Source organism: Siniperca chuatsi, linkage group LG11 (genome assembly GCF_020085105.1).
Source record: "Siniperca chuatsi isolate FFG_IHB_CAS linkage group LG11, ASM2008510v1, whole genome shotgun sequence".
Classification (NCBI taxonomy): domain Eukaryota; kingdom Metazoa; phylum Chordata; class Actinopteri; order Centrarchiformes; family Sinipercidae; genus Siniperca; species Siniperca chuatsi.
In genome coordinates, this window is record NC_058052.1 from 25,759,009 (window position 1) to 25,782,778 (window position 23,770).

Here is a 23,770-nt window from a genome sequence, read left to right on the forward strand (position 1 = left end):
GAAAATAACGAGAAATTCCCGTCACAATTGCCCAGAGCCCAAAGTGACTGTTTCGCAACGCTTGTTTTGTCCAACCCACTGTAAAAAATCAGAAATTATTAAAAATAAATTGAAATAACTGAAAGGAAAAGCAGCAAATCCTCACATTTGTGAAGCTGGAACCATAAAATGTTTTTGCTTAAAATATTACTTAAACAATTATCAAAATAGTTGCCATTAATTTTCTGTCAATCGACTAATGAGTTAATTGACTAATCATTTCACGTTACATACCTATAAACTGTTTAGTAGTTTCATTTATAACAAAACATCATATTTTATAAGCTTTTGGTATGTTTTTTATCAGAATCAGAATCAGAAATACTTTATTGATCCCCGAAGGGAAACTCTTTGTTACAGCAGCTGGCCTTTACGTCAGTGCACACAGGAGAAAGTACTAGCAAAAAATATAATACAATACACTATAAAAACACTATAAAAACAGGTCAGAAAATAAATTAAGTACCAGGTGGGTATAAGATAAAATAAGTGTGAAGTACCAAGTGGGTTTACCGGTTGATGATGATACTACAGTATAATAATACAATGTAATAATATAACTAATAAGTAATAAGTAATAAGTTAAATGTAGCTTATTGAGATTATTAAGATATTGCACAGCAGTAATGGAGGTATATAATATCAATATCAATAAATAGGAAAAACTAACATAGGAAAACTAAATATTGCACGGGAGTAGTACACAGAATATTGCACAAATATTCAACTTTGGCAGAGATGTAATGATCAATGTCCAGTTTAGTGACCTAGGGTCATACAGACTAACACTTGTGCAAACATCTTAATTTGTAAAGTAATTAGTACCTAAGGCTGTCAGATAAATGTAGTGGAGTAAAAAGCACAATATTTCCCTCTGAAATGTAGTGGAGTAGAAGTAGAAAGTACCTCAAATAAGATTTGAAATGTTCCTCTCCTAAGTTGGTGGCTACACTGGCGTCACACATACCTGCAGAGTCAGCACCTATGACCCACTGTCAAACCTGTGGCGGATGATGAATCCTATGATGAACTCTCGCTGCAACTTTGGCATTGCAGTGTTGGGAGGACCAGCTGTACTATGTGGCTGGAGGGCTCGACAATCATGACGCCATCCGTAACGTGGAGGGCTACGATGAAAAGAGAGAGACAGGTGGTACGTCGCCCGGGACGTGGAGATGCCCCGCAGCAGCTTCAGCTGCTGTGTGGTGGAGAGAAACCCCTGCGCTGCTGCACATCTGTCGTAAGTATCAACAATCAGATCAACTTCATCAAATAAAGAAATACATTTAATTCATGAAACATGAGTGACTCTTAAACTAATCTCAATTTGGTGACACTTTATAAGCTTTTTGTTAAAAAACTGTGCTCAAGCCCCTGACCTCTGACCTCCATGTGAGGTCAAAGTAACCAAAGCTGTCAAATAAATGTAGTGGAGTAAAAAGTACAATATTTCCATCTGAAATGTAGTGGAGTAATAGTTTATCGTAGCATAAAATGGAAATACTCAAATAACGTACAAATACCTCAAATGTACTCAGTTACATTCCACCACCATCTTTTCTGGTCAGAGGGAATGTTGGAGAACACTTAACCAGATTTTATGTATTTCTTTCTGGGAACTGTGTTGTTTTAACAACTCGATGAGCTTAAATTTTTCAACTACACATATATTTCATGTGGTGGGTTTCAAATTTTTCTGAGACTCAGTATTTCTAAATTTGATTTCAATTATTTTATTTAAAAGGAAAAAAAAAACACTCAAATTAAAGAGCAACTTAACACCACCTTAATACACTGTAACCCTGACACACCGATCCGACACACTTATCCTTCAGTTTATCAGAAAAATTCATATTCAAAATAACCAAATTTGGAGATACACGGCTTTCACTTAAAAGTAACTAGTAAAAAAAGCTGTCAGACAAATGAAGTGGAGTAAAAAGTATTTGCCTCTGAGATGTAGTGGAGTAAAATATAAAGTTGCATAAAATGGAAATACTGAAGTAAACTACAAGTACCTCAAACTTGTACTTAAGTACAGCACTTGAGTAAATGTATCCCAGTATTTGCAATATTACTATGGACACTCTCAACTTTTCCATACTGTCCACAGTGGACTGCTGTATTTGCGTGTGGTGGGTGAACAAGACGTTGCCTTGTAATTCAGAGGCCGAGTACGGGGTTTAATTGATTTTTCACAGATTTGTTTTAGGATCTACGGGACAGAATTACTGGATATTTTTCTGTAAAAGGAAAATAACTTACGTTGTAATGAACAGTACATACTGGGACCAGGATCAGGAGATAGTTTAATAAAGTGACTGTACATCTGATTTACTCAAAAAAGCTAGTCAAAAATGTCTTAACAGGATGGGCTTGTGCTGAGGAACTTAGACTCATGACTCCAGTATTTCTACAATCCGGACTCTACCTGATGTGTAGTGAAAGTTTGGCTGTGGAAAACTAAATGTTTGCATGCGATTGTATAGATGAAGAAGTAGAATTACTGTAGTTTCCTTCTTCAGAAGCTAGAAAGTAGTGCAACACGTCAAAGAAAGGACTACAAGAAAAGTAAAATAATAAAAAATATAAATAATCAGATCATTCCAATTTTCATAATTCTTAATCTCTCTTTATTGCATTAGAACATACATTTTTCATATATATCTATATATATATTTTATAAATGTGAATTTGTACACTACAATCTTTTATTGTAACATGTTAGAAAATACTCGTAACGCTCCAAAAACATAGCACTAAAAACAGTTACCAAACAATGATTATTACATTTCCTCGTTTTGTTTTGGCCACCAAGAACAGAAAAACAAGATGGCGGAGATGAAACCGTCGATCGGGAGGAGAGGAGGGGACCACGGTCGGACACAGGCGGTTTGCCATTGCAGTTTTTAGTGGCAGCCATTTTGTAACCAAAGGGACGGGAGAGGGGGGGGGTCTATCGCAACAGGTACAGAGAGGAGGGGAAATATGGGGGGAGGAGAGCATGGACAGCGGGGAGCATCAAGCAAAGCAGCATGGGAGGGCTGGGTCACTTGTAACCAGACAAACAGAGAGGTGAAGGGCCTGATCACACAGCACAGTTTTCACCGCTGCCTTTACAAGTTGTTCTCAAGTGCGAGTAAAACATTTAGTACTGCTCGGTTATTGTTTGAATCACTGCTTTTCGGATATTTCTTGTGTTATTGTTTACATTTGTAGCATTAACCAGACAATTTAGCCACATCAAACCAGCCTGAAAGCATGGAAATATTCTTTACCGTAACATTGAATTAAATGTAACTGCCAATCCCACTGAAAATGAACATCCCAACACTGCAGCTCTGTGCAGCTTTCACCTTTTTTTATATTTTTAACTTGCTGGGCTGAAGAACCTAAATGTGCCAGTTTACATAAAATCGTAGGTAGTTTAAATGCTTCTTGATCAGCCCAAAAGTGGCTGATGAAGAAAGTTAAATATTTAGCAACATCATTTTCTTAGGAGTTGGAGGAGCGAACCGGTTATAAAATAACAGAGAATCCTGGGTTTACATTTGACAGTGAACTCCAGTGGGATGCCCATGTTGTTCTGTTTCTGCTGGGTATGTGTGTAGGCTAATTGTTTGCCATTAGAACTCAATGCACTGAAATATACACTTCTTTTCCACCACAGGAATATCGACATAGTTCACAAAGTGATACTAACTCCGTGATCCAGATACTTTCAGTAAACGTGTCATCACTTCACATCAAGGACGACTGAAACAAACATAAAACAAACAATATTTCGGGTTGCTCTTTTTTGTAGCATAAAGAGACAGTGCAGGGTGCTAGCCTGCTTGATCGGGCCCGAAAGGCAACCATGTTCTTTAGTTCATTAGTAACCAGCATCCGGTTGCACCAAATGTTCGTAAATTCAGTCTTAGTCTACTTATCGTAAGGGTTTACTAAGTTAAAACTGGTTGCACCACACAAACTAGTTACTTGGCAGAGATTTATTGTTAAAATATTTACACCCAGTAACGGCCAGGTGTTACTGATACGTACTGTTAGCTAATTGAACTAGCTAATTGACAGCATTAACATTCGCTTGCTAATATTTGACCAATTTAGATTGAAGTAACAGACTGAGTGCTCGACACTTCAAAATGCTGTTTATGTATGATGTAAACTTGGAAAACATTAAATTATATTTCACAAAAAACCCTACAAAATACCTTATATTACAAAATGTTATGCCAATAACACACTGACCGAATAACGTTGGTTATGTTAGCTTAAGTATTAACATTAAATATTTGTAAAATTAAACATTTTAAGTTATTATTTATTGAGAGTTAATCTCAATAAATCAGTCAGTTAATCTGCTTCATCAAGACTTTGTGGGTGTGGTTTGATCAATTTTGATTGACAGTAACCAAACAACCCACCAACTGTCAGAATCTGATTTTGATTCAAATGAAAAGAAAAAGAACATACATACATAAATATCTAATGTGAAATACCCCAAAGTGTTCCAACTTCGGCAGAAAATTGTGTGTTCATGTAGGATCCTATTACTCATCATAAGAAGCTGATTGATATTCATGTATGAATAAAGCAAACTCATATCTGTTTTCATAGTTGATTGCTTTTGATTGGACGCAGCTAGAGATGTTTCCCAGCAACCGATTTTTCACATGACTAAAGTCTTAAACTAGCCAAGACATTTCTGAAGCTCTAATGGTGCAACTCGATTTAGTACATCACAAGTTTGAAACTAGCAAGTAGTTACAGAGGACTTTCGCGCACAAACTTAGTGAAAGAATTACGAAGAGCTGGTGCAACTCAATCCAGATGTTTAGCGGAGGAATCGGATGCGGTGTAGTTAAACCAGCCAACAGCAGCTGTGAGAATGGAGGAAGAGTTACTGTAAGCAGGGTGAGCAGGGTAGGTAACAGCAGCTTTAAAAACAAAAAAAAAAAAGAGTGGATGGAAGTTGTATCACAAAAGACACAGCGAGCAAGTGGAGATAGAGGCGGGGTGAGACCAGCATGGGAACAGAGGCGGGGAAAGAGGGGGCAGTAGTGACTATCTAGCAGAGAGATTGGCGGAAGTCGGGGTACAGTATAACCATCTAACACACAAACACACACATAGCGAGGCTAAGGTTTAAAAACTAGCGATACAGACACAACGACTGGCACTGCAGGGAGGCGGGTGGACAGGTTCAAAGGGCAGATATATTTGCATGAGGATGGGTGGAGGGGGAAGAAGAGAAAGAGGGGAAACGTTTAAGATCCCCCTTTTAACAAGTCCAGAACAAAAACAATCCTCTATTTGTTTAGCAGATAGGGGAAAAGGGAGTCGTCGAACACTGCGTAACATCACAGAATGATTGTCCTCTTGAACATACCTCCCCTCCCCTCCCTTCCCATCCTCATGTACACTACTGCTGTCTTCTTCTTTTTTTTTTTACCCTCCTCCTCCTTTGTCACCCATCTTTGTTAGTTTTACTTTTCAGGGATTTCCTCTTTCATTTCACGTGCGCACACATACACACAACACCCTGTGACCATAAAGGACATTTATATACACGTGTACATACACTCTCTCACACACAACACGCACGGACACAACAGATAGACACATTTTGACCCAATAATACGGCTGACTGGTTTGTTAACAGGAAGCAGAGGATTGGATAGTGCACATGTTGATTATAGCAGAGCTTAAAGCTGGTTGGCCAAGCACGCAGACATAGCAGCCTGTTATTGATATGACAATCAGTGCTACAGTGGCACAATACAACTGTACTAGTACAAAAATCAATATTAACTATTGCAATTTTAAAAATGTGACTGCATTTTTTCCCCACCATTAGTCCGAGAGGTGTTTTCAGATTACCTTTGAGTCTCTAGTCTATAAAGTCAAGATTCAGAAAACAGAAGGAAAAGTTTCAGTGCTCAAACGATAAATCAATTAGTCGTTCGATAGAAAATTAACGGACAATAATTCCGATTCATTGTTTAAATAATTTATCAAGCAAAATTGCTGAAAATTCACTGGTTGCAGCTTCTCAAAAGTGACGATTAAAATTGTTAGTTGAAAAATAAAAACAAGCGACTGGAAGGAAATTGTGATTTTTGGCATTTTTCACAATTATCTCTCGTTTTATAAACCAAATGATTCATTGGTTAATTGAAAGAATAATCAAATCACATTAATCGATAATGAAAAAAATCATTCCTTGCAGCCCTAAAAGAACATTTTTATAGATTCAAACAGCATTTCTAAGCATATGCGATCTCATTTCTTCCTCATTTCAGGCGCACTGTAGAACAGACGTTTGCAGTCAAAAGTACCTACATTTAAGACATCTCATGTTTTCTTCCTTCCCCCTCCTCCTCCCTCTCCACCTCTCCCTCAGTGAGCAGTATTGTGGTGTTATGATGTTAGGTTCCTAAGGCAGTATCACAGTACAGTCCATAGAGAAACAACAGCAGTACAGAATTACACTGGCCTGCCCAGAACCTTACATCCAGCCCAGGTGGGACACTGACAACAGCTGGATTTTCCTTTTTCTTTTTTTAAGCCTCCGATTATTTGGTTTGGTGCACTTTCCAAAACTATATGCTGTTGCCAAGCAAAGTTAGTTGCAATTTGAGCTGTTTCCTGTTGTAAAACGATTACTGAACATTCAAAACAGGAAGCAACGAGGGAGCAAAAAAAAAAGATTCTGATGTAACTTAAAAAAGTTAAAATCTCATTAAAATCTCATTTCTTGTGGTGCCCTGGTAGCTCAGCGGGCTAAGGCACATGCCAAGTTCTCGCGACAGCATTGGTTTGAAACCAGCTCATGACCACTGTCGCATGTCATGTTCTCCTCACTTCTTTCCTATCACACTCCACTGTGAAAAACAGAATATTGTAATGCCTGTTAAGTTAGCTAGTTCAGTAGCTAGTTAGCTACTGGGTGAGTGCCGTGTGTTAAATTTGATTTTCTGAAATCAAAACTTTCGTTATAGTAGTAAAAAGGTTTTCTGGGATAGGGTAGGCTAGATCACAAATATCCTGTGCTTTAACGGCATGGCAACAGTCATTTCAAGCAGGTCCCAGTTTACTCATACAGTATTGTAGATGTCTGCACTTTGAAAGTTTGATAATCGATTAATCGTTTAAATCATTATCATGCAAAAATGTCAAACACTTGTTGGTTCCAGCTTCTCAAATGTGAGCATTTGCTTCTTTATATCACTGTAATGTTTTATATGACTATAAGTGGAATTTCTTTGTGGGTTTTGGACTATTTGTTGGGAAAAACATGCAATTTGAAGAAGTCAACTTGGGCTGTGATGGTACATTTTTCATAAATTTATGTCATTTTATAGACAAAACAATAATTTGATTGTAAAATAATAATAATAAAAAATAATCGTTAGTTCAACGATAAGACCATAGATATTCTATGCTTTGCTAAAAGGGCAACAGTCATTTCAAACAGGCATCAGTTTACCCAGATAGTACTACACATCTCTAATCTTGTATTTCATTTAAAAATTCAACTCATGGCATCATTTCTGTTGTTGTGACCACAGTGAAGTGTGAAGTGAACAAAGAATACATTTTCTACAACAAACGTTTACAGAGCTGCTACTGGACGTGGGGGGAGACTCCTGCTGTGATGAAGACGGTCTCCTTTACAACTTTTCGAGGCCTCCAGTAAATTCAGTGGCACAACTCTCAGATATAGGGTTCTGGGCGAGAGCTGGACCGGGAACCGTCCGGCATGATGTGGGTTGGTTCTGGCACTGAGGTAGCCAATTTCGGATTGGTCTAGCACAAGTAAAACCGGCCAGGGACGGCTCAGACAGCTCAGGTTTGCCCATTTTTCTTTATGTCGTGTTGAGATGAAAGAGGTTCAACTATATACTACGACTATTAGACAGTTACCTATTACTAACAAGTGACAACGACTGGAGCCACTGGAGCCTCCAGGAGTGCCAGAACCAGCCCAAATGTCTCTGGTTTGGGTGATATTGTAGTGTGTGTATGTATGTCTATAGTACAGTAGCATCAACACAATGGTCCAATAGACAGATCAGATAGAAGATATCATACAGATGGTCCAATACAGTTATAGTACAACATCTATACATCAACTATACATTGTGCGTTTTTTTTTCCTTTGTTATATTTTCAAGGGGTCTCAGGGGTTAGACTTGGTCACCATTACATCACTGCTGTAAGACGGGGAGGGGTCGAAATAGTGGTGGACAGAGCCATAGATAAACAGTGTTTGATCATTATAGTTTTACAGTACCACCAATGTCATTGCTGCAGTCCTGCTACTTGGCAACTGGCATGGAGGACCACTGCTAGAGTGCAACTCTGTCAGAAATAGTATGTGAGGTGAGTGGAGTGGCAGTAATAGAGCGATAAAGTAGGCAGGTTCATATTTAATAATTTAGAGGTAGAGTTTTGGAGATAATTCAGCAGCGGGAATCAATTTTTGGGTAAATATTGCAAATATGTTCCAGTGTTTTGTTTCTTAATGCAACAACAAATCGTTCCTGCTACATTAGAACTTAAAGGAGAACTGATTTAGTGGCTCTGGTGTCTTAGTGAGTGTCTTTGAGTAACTTAACAAATCTTGTTTTTGCTGACCTCTAGTGTTTTCATTTCTCACCTCACTGCGTTGATGTAGTTGTGTACTCCAGCGTGTGTCAGTACACAGTGACATCACAGTTGGGTGTGGTTTCAGACTTAAAACCAGAGAAACTTTCAATCAGAGAGGGTAATAAAAAATTGCATCTCCTGTTTTGTGATAAGTATTATCTAATAGATATTTTGTGTGAATTCACAGTGGGAAAAATACTGTTTATTTATTTTTGCTCCCTGCTCACAGCTGCTGCATTCACTTCCAACCTACCGCTCCCCACTAAAGAGTAGAGAACACCATAGAGTACTAACTAGAACTTGTCTAGTCCTAGTGCTACTCCAAGGACAAAAACCTACTCCACGTTTGCTGTAACAAATATGACATCACCTTTGCCCAAATCTGACTTTAACAGCACTAAAACTATTTCTCTATCATGCTGATGACTAAAGCCTGAATGGGTTTTCAGGGTTTTCCAATAAACCTAATCACCCTCATATTTTGTCTTGTCCTTTCTTTATATATGGCATGTTATGTGTTATGCTTGTGGAATTACGTTGTATAGAAGCAATCCTGGAGTGAGAAATAACACTTAAACCCTACAGCTTTCTAAACAGCAGCTGTGCAACCTGTTTGGTCCTACCTGATCAAACTTTCTGTCTATCCATGGCTCTATTTCCAAAACAGGGTGTAGGAGTTACAGGTTAAGGGTTCAGTTTAAGGGGTTAGGACACTGAGGACTTAAACGGGTCAAGGGTTTAGGGTGAACGGACTAAAGGGGTTACAATACTAAGGGGTTTAAGGAGTCTGGATGATGAGTTGTTGAAGTTTGGAAATGACAGTCAAGGTTTACAGTCATGAGAGATTTACCGAGATACTGGATTTGAGAGATTTATGAGTGAAGAGGACAAGGTTAGTATGAGTCTTATGGGTTGGTAATGTTAGGATATGACTGTGGCCTCCGTAACTATAGCAGGGTCTTCTATGTCAGCTTTACTTTGAACCATCCTCAGCTCCAGCTGGGGCGGACTGGGCCTCCGACCAGGACCTGCTAACTCTGAGAGAGAGGGGGGGTAGGTAGGGGGTGGGCAGATAGAAATGCAGAGACGAATAGAGATAAACATTTATTTTAAAGCTACATTATGCAATTTTTTAATGTAATAATAGTTTGGACACACTGTGCCATTGCACCCTAAACCAGGCTGAGCCAATTATCATCTCGAGAGCTGCAGGACCAGCCAAACCTATGCAATCTACAGCCAATAAAAATAACCGCAGCAGCAGTTTAGACCTGCAGATATTAAGCTTTTACAGGCTGTTGTGATTCTGACGGATTCTGAATGGTTTTTACCGCTGTTAATCCCTGGAAAATAAGTACAGAGTTGAGAGATTTGTGAGTGTCATTATGTGTCTCCTGTCCACTGTAAAATGTAAAAACTTCAAAATCAGTCACAAAGAAACACTCATTGCCTGCATGCTATTAATGTCCTTGTCGGTAGGTGGCTACATCAACATATCTATATCTGTAGGTCTAACCTAACTTTTGTGGAGAATCTGCACCCTGCTAAATGTTGTGTTTTGTGTGAGTTACAGTTCAATTAGGTGCTTTGCATCTAAAAATACTACGCTCAGTGTTATGCAGTTGTGATTGCAATCCTCCCCTGCCTGCCACAGTGGGCCAGGGATGATTGCAATCACAACTGCATAACACTGAGCGTTGTATTTTTATAAATAAAAGTGATAGTGAAACCAGAAAAGCTCATAGAGAAACTGGGGTCCTTGATCAATCATTGTAGATATACTTAATGAGTATAGAACATACAGACAGCAGGAAATGTGTGTGATTTGAATGGCTGTCCCAGGAGGTTATGCTTCACTAAGCGCATCGGGGGGCGGGGGGAGTTGCACACGTGTGTCACAAAGTCTGCGGGGATTGTTACATTTGATAACATGGAATCTGGTATCTGTTTTAAGCAACCAATATTGCCATCAACAAAGCCATCGCAAAAACCAACAGTGTTAATATCCACGTGTGATTTTGTTATTTAATTTTTCAATAACCTCCTACAAAACAGTTTTGTGGATGTCAACATTTGGGATAAAAAACAGAATCGATTTGAGCCGAGTCCCAGCTTTAGGCATTGATAACAAGCCCTACTTTTCTTACCGTGAGCATACGAAATGGTCCTCTGGATAACATGGTGCATCACTGAAAAAGTCTTCTCACAGGCCATCTGCGAGAGAGTGAGAAGAGTGAAAATAAAGTAATTATTATGTTTTATGACTCGGTATATATGTGCGTACTTGTCTGTAGGTCACTGGGGTAGTGTGTGTGTGTTTTTCAGTTTTCAAATAACAGGGGAGCTAGGGGAGCCCAGAAGCAACAAAATCACGAGTTTGGGGGGGGTGTCTTGAAAAACACACAACTGATAAACAACCATTAGCATTTCTAATGTCCTGTCGTCTGTAATTTTAACTGTGTGGCTGACTTTATCTTCAATAAACTATCAATAATGCGTGTAACATGATGTGCAGGGTGATTCTGATCGATTTTCAACGACCGCTCCGTTGCAGTGTTGACTACTGAAGCGCACCTCCTGCCGGCATATTCAGATCAGCAGCCTCTCTCCCATCATCATTTCTGGTCTGCATTAAAGCGTATCCCCTCTGTCCATCCAAGACTTTACTGCCCTTCCCAGTCACACACCCTTATGAAGCAGGTTTCTCCTTCATGTCAGCCAGTAAAACAAGATTTCGGAATAAAATGAACGCAGGATACACCCTCCCGTAGCCATTTTTCCACGCATTAGTTATAAAGCAACTTAGTTATGAAACTACAAAACAGGCCTAAATCTCTCACTAAGTTGTAATATTGGTATTAGAGGTGGCGATAGCTTAATAAACTCTCTCTCTCTCCTGAAGCCGTCCATGGTTCTGACAGGAAAAAGCTTAAATCTGAACTTTAATAAAATGCTGTATTTGAGCTACATGGGCCTGTCAGCCATATGTTGCTGTTTTCGTTTGTATTTTTTTAATTGACTCCCCCCGGCACGCGAAGAGACCCCCCCCCCACGAAAGCCACAAAAACTCTGGTGTTTTTGTACCTTTAGGTCATTAGGGTAGTGGTGTGTCCACGCTAGCAGCATAGCAGCAAACAAATCTCCAGTTCCTACAAAGACGGCATCCACTTTTGGAACTTCTATTCGAACTCTCTGTGTCGCCCTGCTGCCGTCGGGACGAACTGAACAGCACAGCAAAGACAAAACATGTTCATTTTGGTTGGCTGGTCTCACAAATATATACATACAGACTTGCATGCGCACACTACTTCGCACATCACCTACCATGGCGCTGGCTGCCCAACGACACAAGGAAGCGGTCTCCCAGTCTGGAGGGCAGATCAGAGGAGGTGATGACCACTGTGTCTGGACCCATAGCATGAAGAAGGTCCATAACCTATAGACAGCCAGTGAGTGAGCTACTAGGGCATGTATTTAGACAGCAGTAAGTGTATAAAGCAAGAAAAATCAAGCAATGTAAGATGCTACAACAGCCTATTCTGTAATTAAAGAAATTATGCAAGAAAGGAAAGAAGGATTAGATAGTAAGTGATCTATTACCTCTACAGCGTCTTTCTCTGTGCTGATGTTTTTCCCTGTCAATAATCTAAAACACAAGCAAACAAATGACCATTATTTCAATAGCACTGTAACAGAAACACTGAAAATGAATTAGATATTAAACAGAAAAACACAGAAATTCCCATTTAACAGTCTAAAGAAAGACAACTCATTATTGAAACCTTGAAACACTTAATTCTACTCATATTGGTTATTGCAACCCACAAGTGCAACAAAGGGCAAAATCCACAAAGTCAAGTGAGCCTTTAGTATACAGAAAAACCTTAAATCTGATTCTGCAGGGATACGGAAACACCACTAGGTGGAGCAACTTGACAGTGAAGCTGAAGAGATAACTGAGTTGAGACACACTTGTCCTATAAACTGTGGCTTAATTATTCTGGTTTTCATAAATGCAGCCATTTAGTTGATGCAAGCAAAAAAAGCAGCCAACAAAAACATGGGAAATTTCTTATATCTGCTTGTTTCTCCATGGGGATCATTAAAATGAAATCTGAAACTAAACAATAGATACTGGTATCTAAAGAACTGATACCACAGACACTGAAATCAACCTTTTCACCAGTAGGACCATCATTAGAAATCCATATAGCATGGTTGAGCATTGCTAAAATCCTCAGAACTTTATTTAAAATTTTAGTTAAGATCCCAAGATTTCCAAACATAGCATATTTATAACTGTGAAAATGTGTATTGATGCATCCGGTATATTTCCATTTGATGTAACTGTGCAGCCATAAAAAAACAAAAACAAACATAGTATCTTAACTTAAATAGTTTCAACAAGACTATGTATGATTTATTCCCACGCAGTACTGAAAAAGAAATCTACCAAGCTACGTAAATTGTGGTTTAAAAGGGTAAAACAAGAAAGATAAGAGGGGAGCTGAGGCCTGTTTTCGATTAATTCCTTCCCAAATTTTTGGAACCACAAAATGAGGGTATTAGATAACAGCATGAGTGGCATTACATAAAGATGGTGTTACTAATGCTCAGCTACTCACACAGTTACAAACTCAGAGGTGTAAGTAATTCTACGTAAGTAAGCACGTTTATTTTGAGCGTAAAATCGCAGTGTCTCAATACACTTTTACAATTACAGAAATGTCATGCTAGATTTTTTGGATTTAATAGTTATATCAATAAAAATGTGCAAATATGATATAAGACACTTGTACTCACTCAGCCTCAAACTGGTTAGGAGTAATAATGTCAGCAACAGGAACCACCTTGTTCTTATAGACCGGGTAAAGATTCTGAGGAACATACTGTGGAACGAGACACACAGGTTAGAGTCACATAACACCAATGAAAACACACAAACATTGCTCTAAAGGAAGGACTGCACACACATAAATGAGTAGGCTCAGTTTATTCAAAGCTTTTCTCTGATCTTTGTTTTCATGGTTTTAAATTATGAGCGCTAACTGACGGAATATGATCTTAATCCCCAAAAATGCACATCTACACAACACACACACATACACACAAGACACAGCAGAGTGAGTCACTGTGTGAGCCTTGTAACACACACACACCCCCACGCACACATACATGTATATATACAGATACAAACACACAGAGTTAGGATTTCTATGCCTTTTATGTGTGTGGGAGGGTTTTAGTGTTCATCCCTATCTAATAACAACAGACATTAACACACACACACACACACACACAGCTGCAGACACACAAACAACTGCACATAGAGCATAAAATTGCCACTAATCTCACCATAGATCCATGATCACCGAGGACGGGGTCACATACTGAAATGACAAAAAGACATTCAGAGTCAGACACCCAACACAGACCTGTAAAGCTCGACAATCCTCACATTACATACACTACAGGTCAAAGGTTTGGAGTCACCTGTTATATTGATGTTTTTCTTCTTTCCTTCAATAATGGCTATTTTAACATAGATAAAAACAGTATAAATATACACCAAATGTATTATATACATTTGGAAGAGTTTTAGAATAATTAGATGATTAAAACTTCTGTTTAGTCGATAGTCAAGAACATGAAACACACACACACACACACACACACACACACTCAACAGTAACTATAACACAGCACTTTCCATCCACAACAAAAAGTACTTGGGTAAACACAAACACATTATGCGTGTCACCCTCTGGTTGCTTATTATTTTGAACAGTGGCAGTAGGTATTCACTATATCCACTAACACAGTGTCTACAGGCCAAGCTGCAACAGCCTTGATTTGAGTGAAACTGATTCGTGCTACATGAGATGAAAATCCTCCTGGCGAGAGAGAGAGAGAGAGAGAGAGACGCCCAGAGAGTTGTCCAAAGTGAGAACTGGATCTTCTCTACATAAAGCTAGTTAATGTGAAAAACTAATGAGTTTGTTTGCTGGGTTATCTAAGTTTCAGATATTAATGTTAATTTGATCCTGTTAGGGGATTTAGTTTCACTGTCCCACCTAATCTTATGTTTCATCATGAGCCTAACTTGCTGAGTGAATGCAGTTTTACTCATATTAAAGCTCCACTAATTCGTGTTTTTATGATAACAATGGATCAAATGACTTCACGTAATGTGGAAGGGGGTCAGTCGAAGTGACAAACCCACAGAGAATTTATTATCACCCGACTATGCAGCTCTACAGTTTTTTTAGCCTCTTTGAGCTCATAGCAAAATCTGCTCTCATCAACCCCATTTCCAGCAGCAGCAGGCAGCTGTTTTCATCCAAAAAGCTTTCATAAAACTCACTGTATGCTACCTGCCCAACACCAAACAGCAGCAATCAGTGAACATAATGGAGCATCGAGCAGCTAAAGAGCCGGATGAATGAATGGAGCTCGGTGGTCAAAAATAGCAATTTGATTTTTGAAGCCTTTGTTACTGACAGATCATGTAGCGCTCAAGGGTGCTGAGTAACCTAAATATAAAGCATTCATAGCACATAAATTCAGCATTTGGCTGTTATAACATTATGATGAAAGTTTTGCTGCTAATGCTCTATACCACGGTAAAATCTGAGTAACGTGAATGTGTCAAAAATTGGATATCACTCAACTTGTGAGAAAAGCTTTTAGACCCTGCAAGATCCCCACTCTAGGCACAACTGTGTCATATCTCCACTGATGCGACAAAAACTGCACATTACCCAAACTGCATCAATTAACCTTCAGGAAGAATTACCCAAACGTTAGCTCAAAGTGGGAATAAACAAGAGAAGATGCATTTACTTTGTGTGTACCAGTACAGTAGTCAAAGGCAGGAAGTTACAGCTCTCCAACAACCAAATGCTAAAAAAAATAAGTTCAGTAATCAGAAAAATAATAATTCATGTTCTACTTATATTTTCCTTTAAAGTGCTCTGTTGGCCGTGCCTTTAGTGAAAAACAGATCTCTAGACTAAATTAAATAAAACCATGTGGTTACTTACCATACACCAGATTAGGGTTGGCTCTCTTTAGCTCCTGGACAATGTCCACTACCATCTCCAAGAAGGATGTGTCTCTGGTATACCCTGAATACAACACACACACACACACACACACAAACACAGATACAAACATTATTATAGTCATTATTTTCTTACTTTATCAGTCATTGTATTCTGAGTATTAAATACTTCTGTTAAAAGCGTTGTTTTACCATTAAACTGTCAGTAAAGCAGCTATAGTGTACTGGAGGCGACTGCTCTGCATGTCACATGACTGAAGCAATATGGAGGAAAATGGCCACTCAGGTATATTTAGATTCACTAAAAAAAGTACTGAAACTGCAGGAACTTGTGAAAATGCAGTGTTTACACATTTCAATGCAGTGCAACTTAATGCAAAGTTTTGTTAAACGGCAAGTTTGGTTACACAAAGAAATTAATTTCTCATCTCCGCTATCAGATCCTCCTGGAGAAGGAGACTGGAGGGAACATTAATGCGGGATAAATTTAATAAACTGTAACCTCGGGATGACTTCATAACATAATAACATCACCTTAACATGAACATGACGAAATCTAATTGTGGTGGAGTACTCCATCTACAGATGTTGTAATTTTGAGCGTGAAGAATAAAAGTTTGGTATTCACCTGTTAAAACATAGTCATAGTGGTGTACATTGTTCAGTTTGATTCCTTCGTAAAGAACATGGAGCTCATCTGCTGTCAAAACCTGGCCTTTCCAATGAGAATAACCTGCGGAGAGGAGAGGAGAGGAGTTATTGTGTTCGCTAAGTTGCTGACTCTAACCCTCTGCAATGCTTTTTCCATTCTAGTGGCACATGAACACAAATAGACACAAATACTGTATATGTGCACATTAACACCCCCTATAGATGCTGACACACACATTAAAACCCTTGTATCGTTACCTCTGAGGGAAGACGTTACTACTACGAGGAGCTTGTAAAATATAATGCACTGTTAACTACCCAGCAGTATTAATATAGTTCAAGACAGCTGCATCAGCTAAAACATTAAAATATCACTTACACATTATAACATTATACTAATATTAATCCAATAATATTATTTATATGTAATAACACAACTCTCATAGGGGCCATTTTTCAGCATTATGAGAACCTTTACTTTTGATACTTAGTACAGTTTGCTGATAATACATATGTACTTTTACTTATAGGTTCCCTGTGGAGTGTTTGACCTCTAGTAGCGCTATGGAGCTGTTTGTCTATGAGTGGGTCGCTGTTTTGTTTGTCTTGTGCGCAATACACATTCCTGCCAATGGTTTCGCACTATTCCAGTGATCTACAGGTGGCGGTAACACACCAGGATATGCAGCAAAGCGCCAACAAAGACACAGAAGAAGAAGACTGCATGCTAGTAAACATGGATGTAAACAATGCAAGATTTAATATACTTACTAAAAAAATCGGCTTTGCACATGAGGAAGGAAATGCATTCAACACATTTGTTAGAGCTCAAGGATGTAAGTAACACTTACATGAGTAACACTGAATGTAAACAGAACTTTTGTTTGTTTATAAGAAAACTCCACATGGCACCTTTAAGTAAGATTTTGAATAGGACTTTTACTTGTAATTGAGTATTTCTACACTGTTTTATTGCTCTTTTTATTTAAAGGACCAGTGTGTAGGATTTAGTGGCATCTAGCGGTGAAGTTTTGCAACCAACTGAATACCGCTCGCCTTCCAAGTGTGTAGGAGAAACTACAGTGGCCGCAAAACTCGCGAAAAATGCAAACGGCCTTATTTAGAGCCAGGGTTTGTCCATTCTGGGCTACTGTAGAAACATGGTGGTTCAACATAGCAGACTCCATAGAAGGGGGCCCACTCCCTCTGTGGATAAAATCGGCTTATTCTAAGGTAACGAAAACACAACGATTCCTATTTTTTCCACTAATGAAAACATACCTATGAATATTATATCTCATTTCTGCCAATAGATCCTCCTAAATCTTACACACTGGACCTTTAAGTAAAGGATCCGATGTACACGTGCATGTATGTGACGGGAATGCCGATGTAAGCGTGCGTTGGTGCATGTCTGTCTGCGTATGACACGTTTGCTGCAGGCCGATGATGTCGCAGCTCCAGGTGAGTCACAGCCAAGTCACATGGTGGGGGGTTCTGGTTGCTAAGCAACAAGCCGGGAGAAAGCCAAAGGGGCTAAGAAAGAGAGATGAGCAGTCAGAGCGCTGTGTGTGCGTGAGTGTGTGTGTGTGTTTGTGTGTGTGTGTGTGTGTGTGAGAGAGAGAGAATGAAGGCAGGCCTACAGATAAGAGCTGCTTCTGTCGTCATCATTTGCTGCTGTCGCAATTCACAACGCCTGCTGCTGTTTACTGCTGCGTCCTGACGCTCTCTCTCTGCACTCCCTCCGTCTTTCTCTCCATCATCCGCTGTCTGTCTCTCTGATTCAAAAATGTCCTGTCTCTCTTTCTCTCTATTCACCTACTCTGTCCCTCTCGACAGCCACCCTCTCCCTCTCAGATGCGCACGTCTTCTTCACCGTGTCACACCGAATTACATACTCTCCTCCAAGAAATTGCAAATGTTAGTTTCCAATATACAAGATCTAATTAAACAAGCACTAGAGTCTCAGGCATTTTTATATGAAGGTCATTGAAACAAGCAATTTACACCATAGACGTGAGGACGTTTTCTCACCGAGGGAGACATTTCTTATTCCTGACATCGTCCTCAGCTGTAACACTGTCTACTCTGTACGTGGGGCGATAACAGCGACCATGAAACCTATGACTAGGATGGTCATTCTTACACAGTTCTCTGGTCTAGTTCCCGAGTCTAATTGGTCCTTAAAGATTTAAAATGAACTTCGCTGGGAGCTCGCAGGAATGCCGTCTAAGCCGTGTTCAGACAGACAAGAGCACTGTGAGAAAACACACAACCCCCTAATTCATTTCAATAGGACTGCGGGAGTGCCGATACAGAGGGCAATGCAACGGCATCTGGCAAGGGGCTGCATTGGCCAATCAAAAGCACACATTCCTGGTAGTGTTTTTACTGTTTATTTGGAGAGCAGGGTGACAAAAAGATCAAAGGATTTCAGCCATGATAACTTTCTAGAGTTGTAAAATTCTGCCTAATATCATAAAATGCTGTGCAGTATTTTGGCCCCTGATAAGTCTTCAAACCCATGCATCTGTTACTCAAACTGGCCTTCCTGGATTTTATTTCATCATCTCTCCAGTAACAAAAACAACGCCTGGTAAAAAAAACAAAACAAAATGCCAAAATGTCCCTAAAACATATTTTGAGAGTGACTGACTCAAGTGGTTTGTCTCTCTCCAAAATCATCCAAAATGGATATTCTTGGTAGAATCCTTTCCTATTCACACACAAACTTCAAAAATTAAGTCACCATCTGCCTCGTCCAGCCAATGAGCCTCCTACAAAACAAACAAAAAGAGTCTCCATACCCTACCATCCTTAACTGAAGACAAAAGTACAAACAACACAAAGTGCAAAAGCGAAACCTAGGTAAACGTTGGGGCATGAATCATCTGCAAATAAAGAAGATCCTGTACTGAGAAAGAATTCTGTACTAACCTTAAGCGAACATGATGCAGAAAAATGAAGTGCAAACACAGCTGGAAAGGGGAGCTTATCTATGTTCCAAAGGTCCTATGTTCCCCAACTCAATATCCTCTTACGACACATTAAGGAGGCCTTTGAAAGGGTTTTATGTTCTCAGCAATGTTTTTTCCCCCAGGTCAAATGTTCAATGTATGTTTCCCTGGGTCAATATGTTGAAATCACCCACCTACAGCAACTGTTGTTATATTTATTGAAACCTACGCCCTCGAGTTTGCGGGCAAGACAGTTTTCTTCACTTTCAACAATAATATCTCCACAGTGGCTGAACGGATTTTTACCAGTCAAACTGCATTTGAAATGTCCATGTCCCTTTGTTCTTTTGCATCCTGAACTGCAAAGATAGCCCTTACCAATCTCTTAAATGGGACCCTGGGAACATAGGGACGGAACCCTGGACAATGGCGACAACTCTCAAAGGGAACACAAGCACCTTGTTTCATTGGTTGGAAAATAATTATCTTTTGGCAAAGAAGAAACAAGCCATTATTTATTTAAAAAACTTCAAGGGTCAGTTCAACTATACCACATAACAAAAAAAAAAAAAAAACCATAGTAACAACAAAAAAACAAACACTGCTGGTAGTATCTTCGTATGCAGTGAGGTTTTGAGACATTCATCACTGAAACCTCTGCTGCCTCCCAAATGCACAAGAGGTGGGTAGTATTTCATTTGAGGTGCTCAAAGCAACAAAACGACATTTGAGACACAGCTTGTAGAAACAATGGCCCATTTACCAATGACCTCACAAACCTCACTTTTAGCCGGACTATTTTCTATGTCCGATAGAAAATAGTTTCCAAAGAACTCTGTTCACAGCAAGTCTGTGGATTATCCTGAATAAACGGTTTTCTGTAAAATAAATAAATAATAAATTAACTCTACTGTCAGAAAGTCACTGCTGAGTTTTTCAACTGATCAATGATGTCTGTAGGGCAAGCTGGTCAAGGGAACCTCTTAACATAAATGTTTGGCTGAATCCAGGCTGTAACACAAACAGCTCAAATGTAAATTACAGCATTTCATTCGTCTCTGCATCTGATGCCGCTACAGACGAGTCCCACGCTCGCCCACACAACAACACTTATCCTACAGTACACCTACAATTATGCTTACCCTTAGTCTGCAACATCACGACACATTACTTTCACTATTTCAAAGCTCAACGACATCCATCTCAGTAACTATGAAACGACAAAAAACAACGTCTAACCTGGCTGGTTTCAAACAGCCTGCTGACGAGTGTAGAAACCATACTATCATCAGTCAGACGTTAAACAGCTTGCTGACCTTTACCGGCTATAGAGTAGGTTGCGATTACCTGTATTCTCAAACTACACCAAATGAAAAACTAGACAACCACGACATGAGGCGTCAAGGTCATCCGCTCTGTACCACTCAACACTGTAAAAACAACGACAAAAAAACAGAGAAATCTATATATACCTCAGTTGACTAATTTCCCAAACTGAGCAGCCAGTGGCATTTTTAACTAAATACTGCGTTTAGAAGAGAGTGGAATACCTGAAATTATGTGCCAGAACTTTTTTCTACATAGAGAACTGTCAAATCCGGGTCACCACAAAGGCAAACGATCAGCTATCCTTTAGGTTCCTTAAAATATCAACAACAAAAAAAGAAGGGAAAATTGCATTTAATTTTTATCAATATTCCTCTTTATGTTGGTATCTGGGAACTATCTGCGGTGTCTCACTAACCAGCAAAAAAATAAATAAACAGGATATGATCTCTAAGTGGCTTATCAAATAAGCAGATAGGATAACCCCAGACAAAATGTATTTTAAACTTTGTCATAATTAACTCATCCTGTGAGGATTTCGGAGTCTGGATATTGCTTGTATCCACTGTGAAGCAACAAGCAACAGCTGGGCAGATGTGTTTGTTTTCACAGCGCCCAGCTGATTCATTCTTCAAGTTCAGTTTGCATGAATAACATGAGCTGAGACCTTCCATCAGTGCAAGACAAAAAAAAAGACACAGTGCAGATTACTCATTCATGGGACTGGAAATTGGATCAAAATATTACGAGTAAATGTGACACCAAGGGATGACGCATACACCCCCTCTGGGCCAATCAGTAACAAGATGCATCATCAAGTTTCCTCAAATTCAGATTATTGTTGCAAGTATTGGATATATATTGGATCACCCAATCAGGTCAAGTGCTATATGCAGTGAATAAACTTTATTATTCTTATTATTTAATATACAACATTTGCTCAGACTTTGTAAAAATCAGTCACTCTGATTTTAATCACAGCATTACAGAACCTAGAATCAGGCCAACGTGCATTTGCAAGCAATTGAACACCTTAACTTTATCATTCGTGCAAACTAGAGCTGCGGCAATATAAGATATGACAACATAACTCTGTGAAAAGCAACAAATCATCATGGTATAGCTTTTGTTGGAAGAACCAAATGGTATCGCGATATTATCAATAAACACAAGCGGAAGATCCCTCGGTGCGAGATAGTGTTACTGCGGCAGAAGGTAGTGTAAAGAGAATATTTTGTTAGCAGTTATAGAAAACAGGACAACAGAAGAAGATGCACATTTGTTCTACTCGTTCCTGGATACATATTTCAATTAAAAATGTTCACCTAAACTATCTGAGTGAGGTTCCTTTGTTCACTATCGTACTTCTTATAGATACTATATAATCTATAATCTTACCACTATTTCAGTACTTACTTAAATGATATAATGTATTCTGGTCATTTTGGCCAAGATGTAAAAAAAAGTTAAGGATACTTTAGGGATTTAGTGCTGCACGTTCATAAAGTTAAAGGTCAAAATCAATAGAGCAGAAACAGAGATATTCTAACTTTTAGTCCCTAATATGGGTCCAGACCATAATGCAACTAAATCTTTCATCTCTCATTAGACCCTCCCTGCCTGGTGTAAATGCCCACATCCTTTCCCCCCGTTATAAATCTGTAGTCTCCAAGCCGGAGGCTTTAGCGCCACAGAAGAATTCATACAGCTGTTTTCAAAGGCTGAGAAGAACTGCTCATGAGGAGTAAACTAATCTTGATGTGGAAAATCGGTGAAGTGCCCCTTTAATTGTTACATTCAAGTCTCATCAAAATAAGACCAGCAGCATCCGAGACGTCCCAAGACCGACTGAGAGAGAAAGCCCGTATAAAATGTGAATGGAGTTTGTCCCCGCCAGCTACTTCTGTGTTTGAGAGCTGCTCTGGTGTCAGCCAGTGAAGTCACTGACCTCCTCAAAAACTTGGCTCACTCAGCTGTCAACTCGTCAGCCTCAACACGCGCCAACAACAACCGTCTCTCTAACACTCGCTAACACCTCATCGCGACACCGGGGGCACTGACTGACTCATACACACCCACACACACTAACTAAAACACAGCACACACATTCACAAAGAAATATGCTATTTCATCCGTCTTACCTGTATGGTTGGAGAACTGGACAGAGTTGATGGAGTCCACCTCAAACCCTAAAACCTGGAAACAGAAGAAAAAGAGAGGAAACAAACACACTTGCTATAAATTTTAAGTGTAGTAGTACAAATATATCACAGTCCCGTACACAGAGTATGCAAAGTGTGTAGCAACTATAATACTAAAAAATATATAGGAAAATATAAAACTGTATTTGATATTTGATTCTTGCTGAGCAAAATTTACGAAGAATGCCTCTACCTGTTTGGTCATTAAACAAGGTGTGAACACAACACTGACATATTAACCCCCTTTAAGTTATGACTTGTTAGCATGCAATTGCCTATGAACACATCCAGCAGATTTGGAGCATCATTAGCATTAATTTGAAGTCTGTGCCCACCTGATGATTTTAAGTTCAATATTCACTCTCCTTTTAGCTCTGTGTTTGATCTCCACCAACTCCTGAGGGAAATATCTGGCTCTTTAGCAGCTAAATGCTCCACTATGTTCACCAGCTAGTCGCCAACTTTCATGTCTGTCTGCCGTTTGGTTTTGGGCAGGTAGCGTACAGTCAGTTTTAGAGCTTTTAAACTGAAAACAGCTGAAACACTATGAAGCTCTGTAGAGTTGAGTGGAGTTGCACAGTCGGGTGGTAATTCTGTGGGTTCATCCGTACAAGGTTTCACATTACACATAGTGATTTGATGCATTGATAGTACAAAAATATAGATTAACCGCTTTAAATCTAAATCACAAATGAGTTTGTAATTTTTTCATCTGAAAGCACCAAAAGCCATCCCTAGAATATCATCACATTACATGAATATGCGCTGGTATAACATTTTTTTGTCAAATAAATAAATGTCAACATGTAAATCCTGATAAGGGAAACATGCACTTACCTACAAATTATAAATTGTATATTTAGTTTAAATACACACTG

General features: G+C 39.2%; 1 protein-coding gene across 3 annotated transcripts in view; it reads right to left on the reverse strand.

Annotated features, from left to right (window-relative positions):
• Positions 1-858: 858 nt before the first annotated feature.
• LOC122884280 (pyridoxal kinase-like) overlaps positions 859-23,770 on the reverse strand; it is a 31,434-nt gene continuing 8,522 nt past the window's right edge. The window contains exons 2-11 of one of the 3 annotated variants that reach the window (XM_044213992.1): positions 22,833-22,887; positions 16,386-16,490; positions 15,738-15,821; positions 14,050-14,084; positions 13,498-13,583; positions 12,295-12,340; positions 12,019-12,130; positions 11,779-11,915; positions 10,842-10,908; positions 859-1,274 (exon numbers count right to left, since the gene is read on the reverse strand). In XM_044213992.1, coding sequence (XP_044069927.1) covers positions 1,231-1,274; positions 10,842-10,908; positions 11,779-11,915; positions 12,019-12,130; positions 12,295-12,340; positions 13,498-13,583; positions 14,050-14,084; positions 15,738-15,821; positions 16,386-16,490; positions 22,833-22,887 — 771 coding nt within the window. In that variant the 3' untranslated portion in view covers positions 859-1,230. Of the gene's footprint in view, positions 1,275-2,643; positions 9,732-10,841; positions 10,909-11,778; positions 11,916-12,018; positions 12,131-12,294; positions 12,341-13,497; positions 13,584-14,049; positions 14,085-15,737; positions 15,822-16,385; positions 16,491-18,051; positions 18,348-22,832; positions 22,888-23,770 lie in introns of those variants that run through there. The other 2 variants (XM_044213991.1, XM_044213993.1) reach the window with 2 other exon arrangements.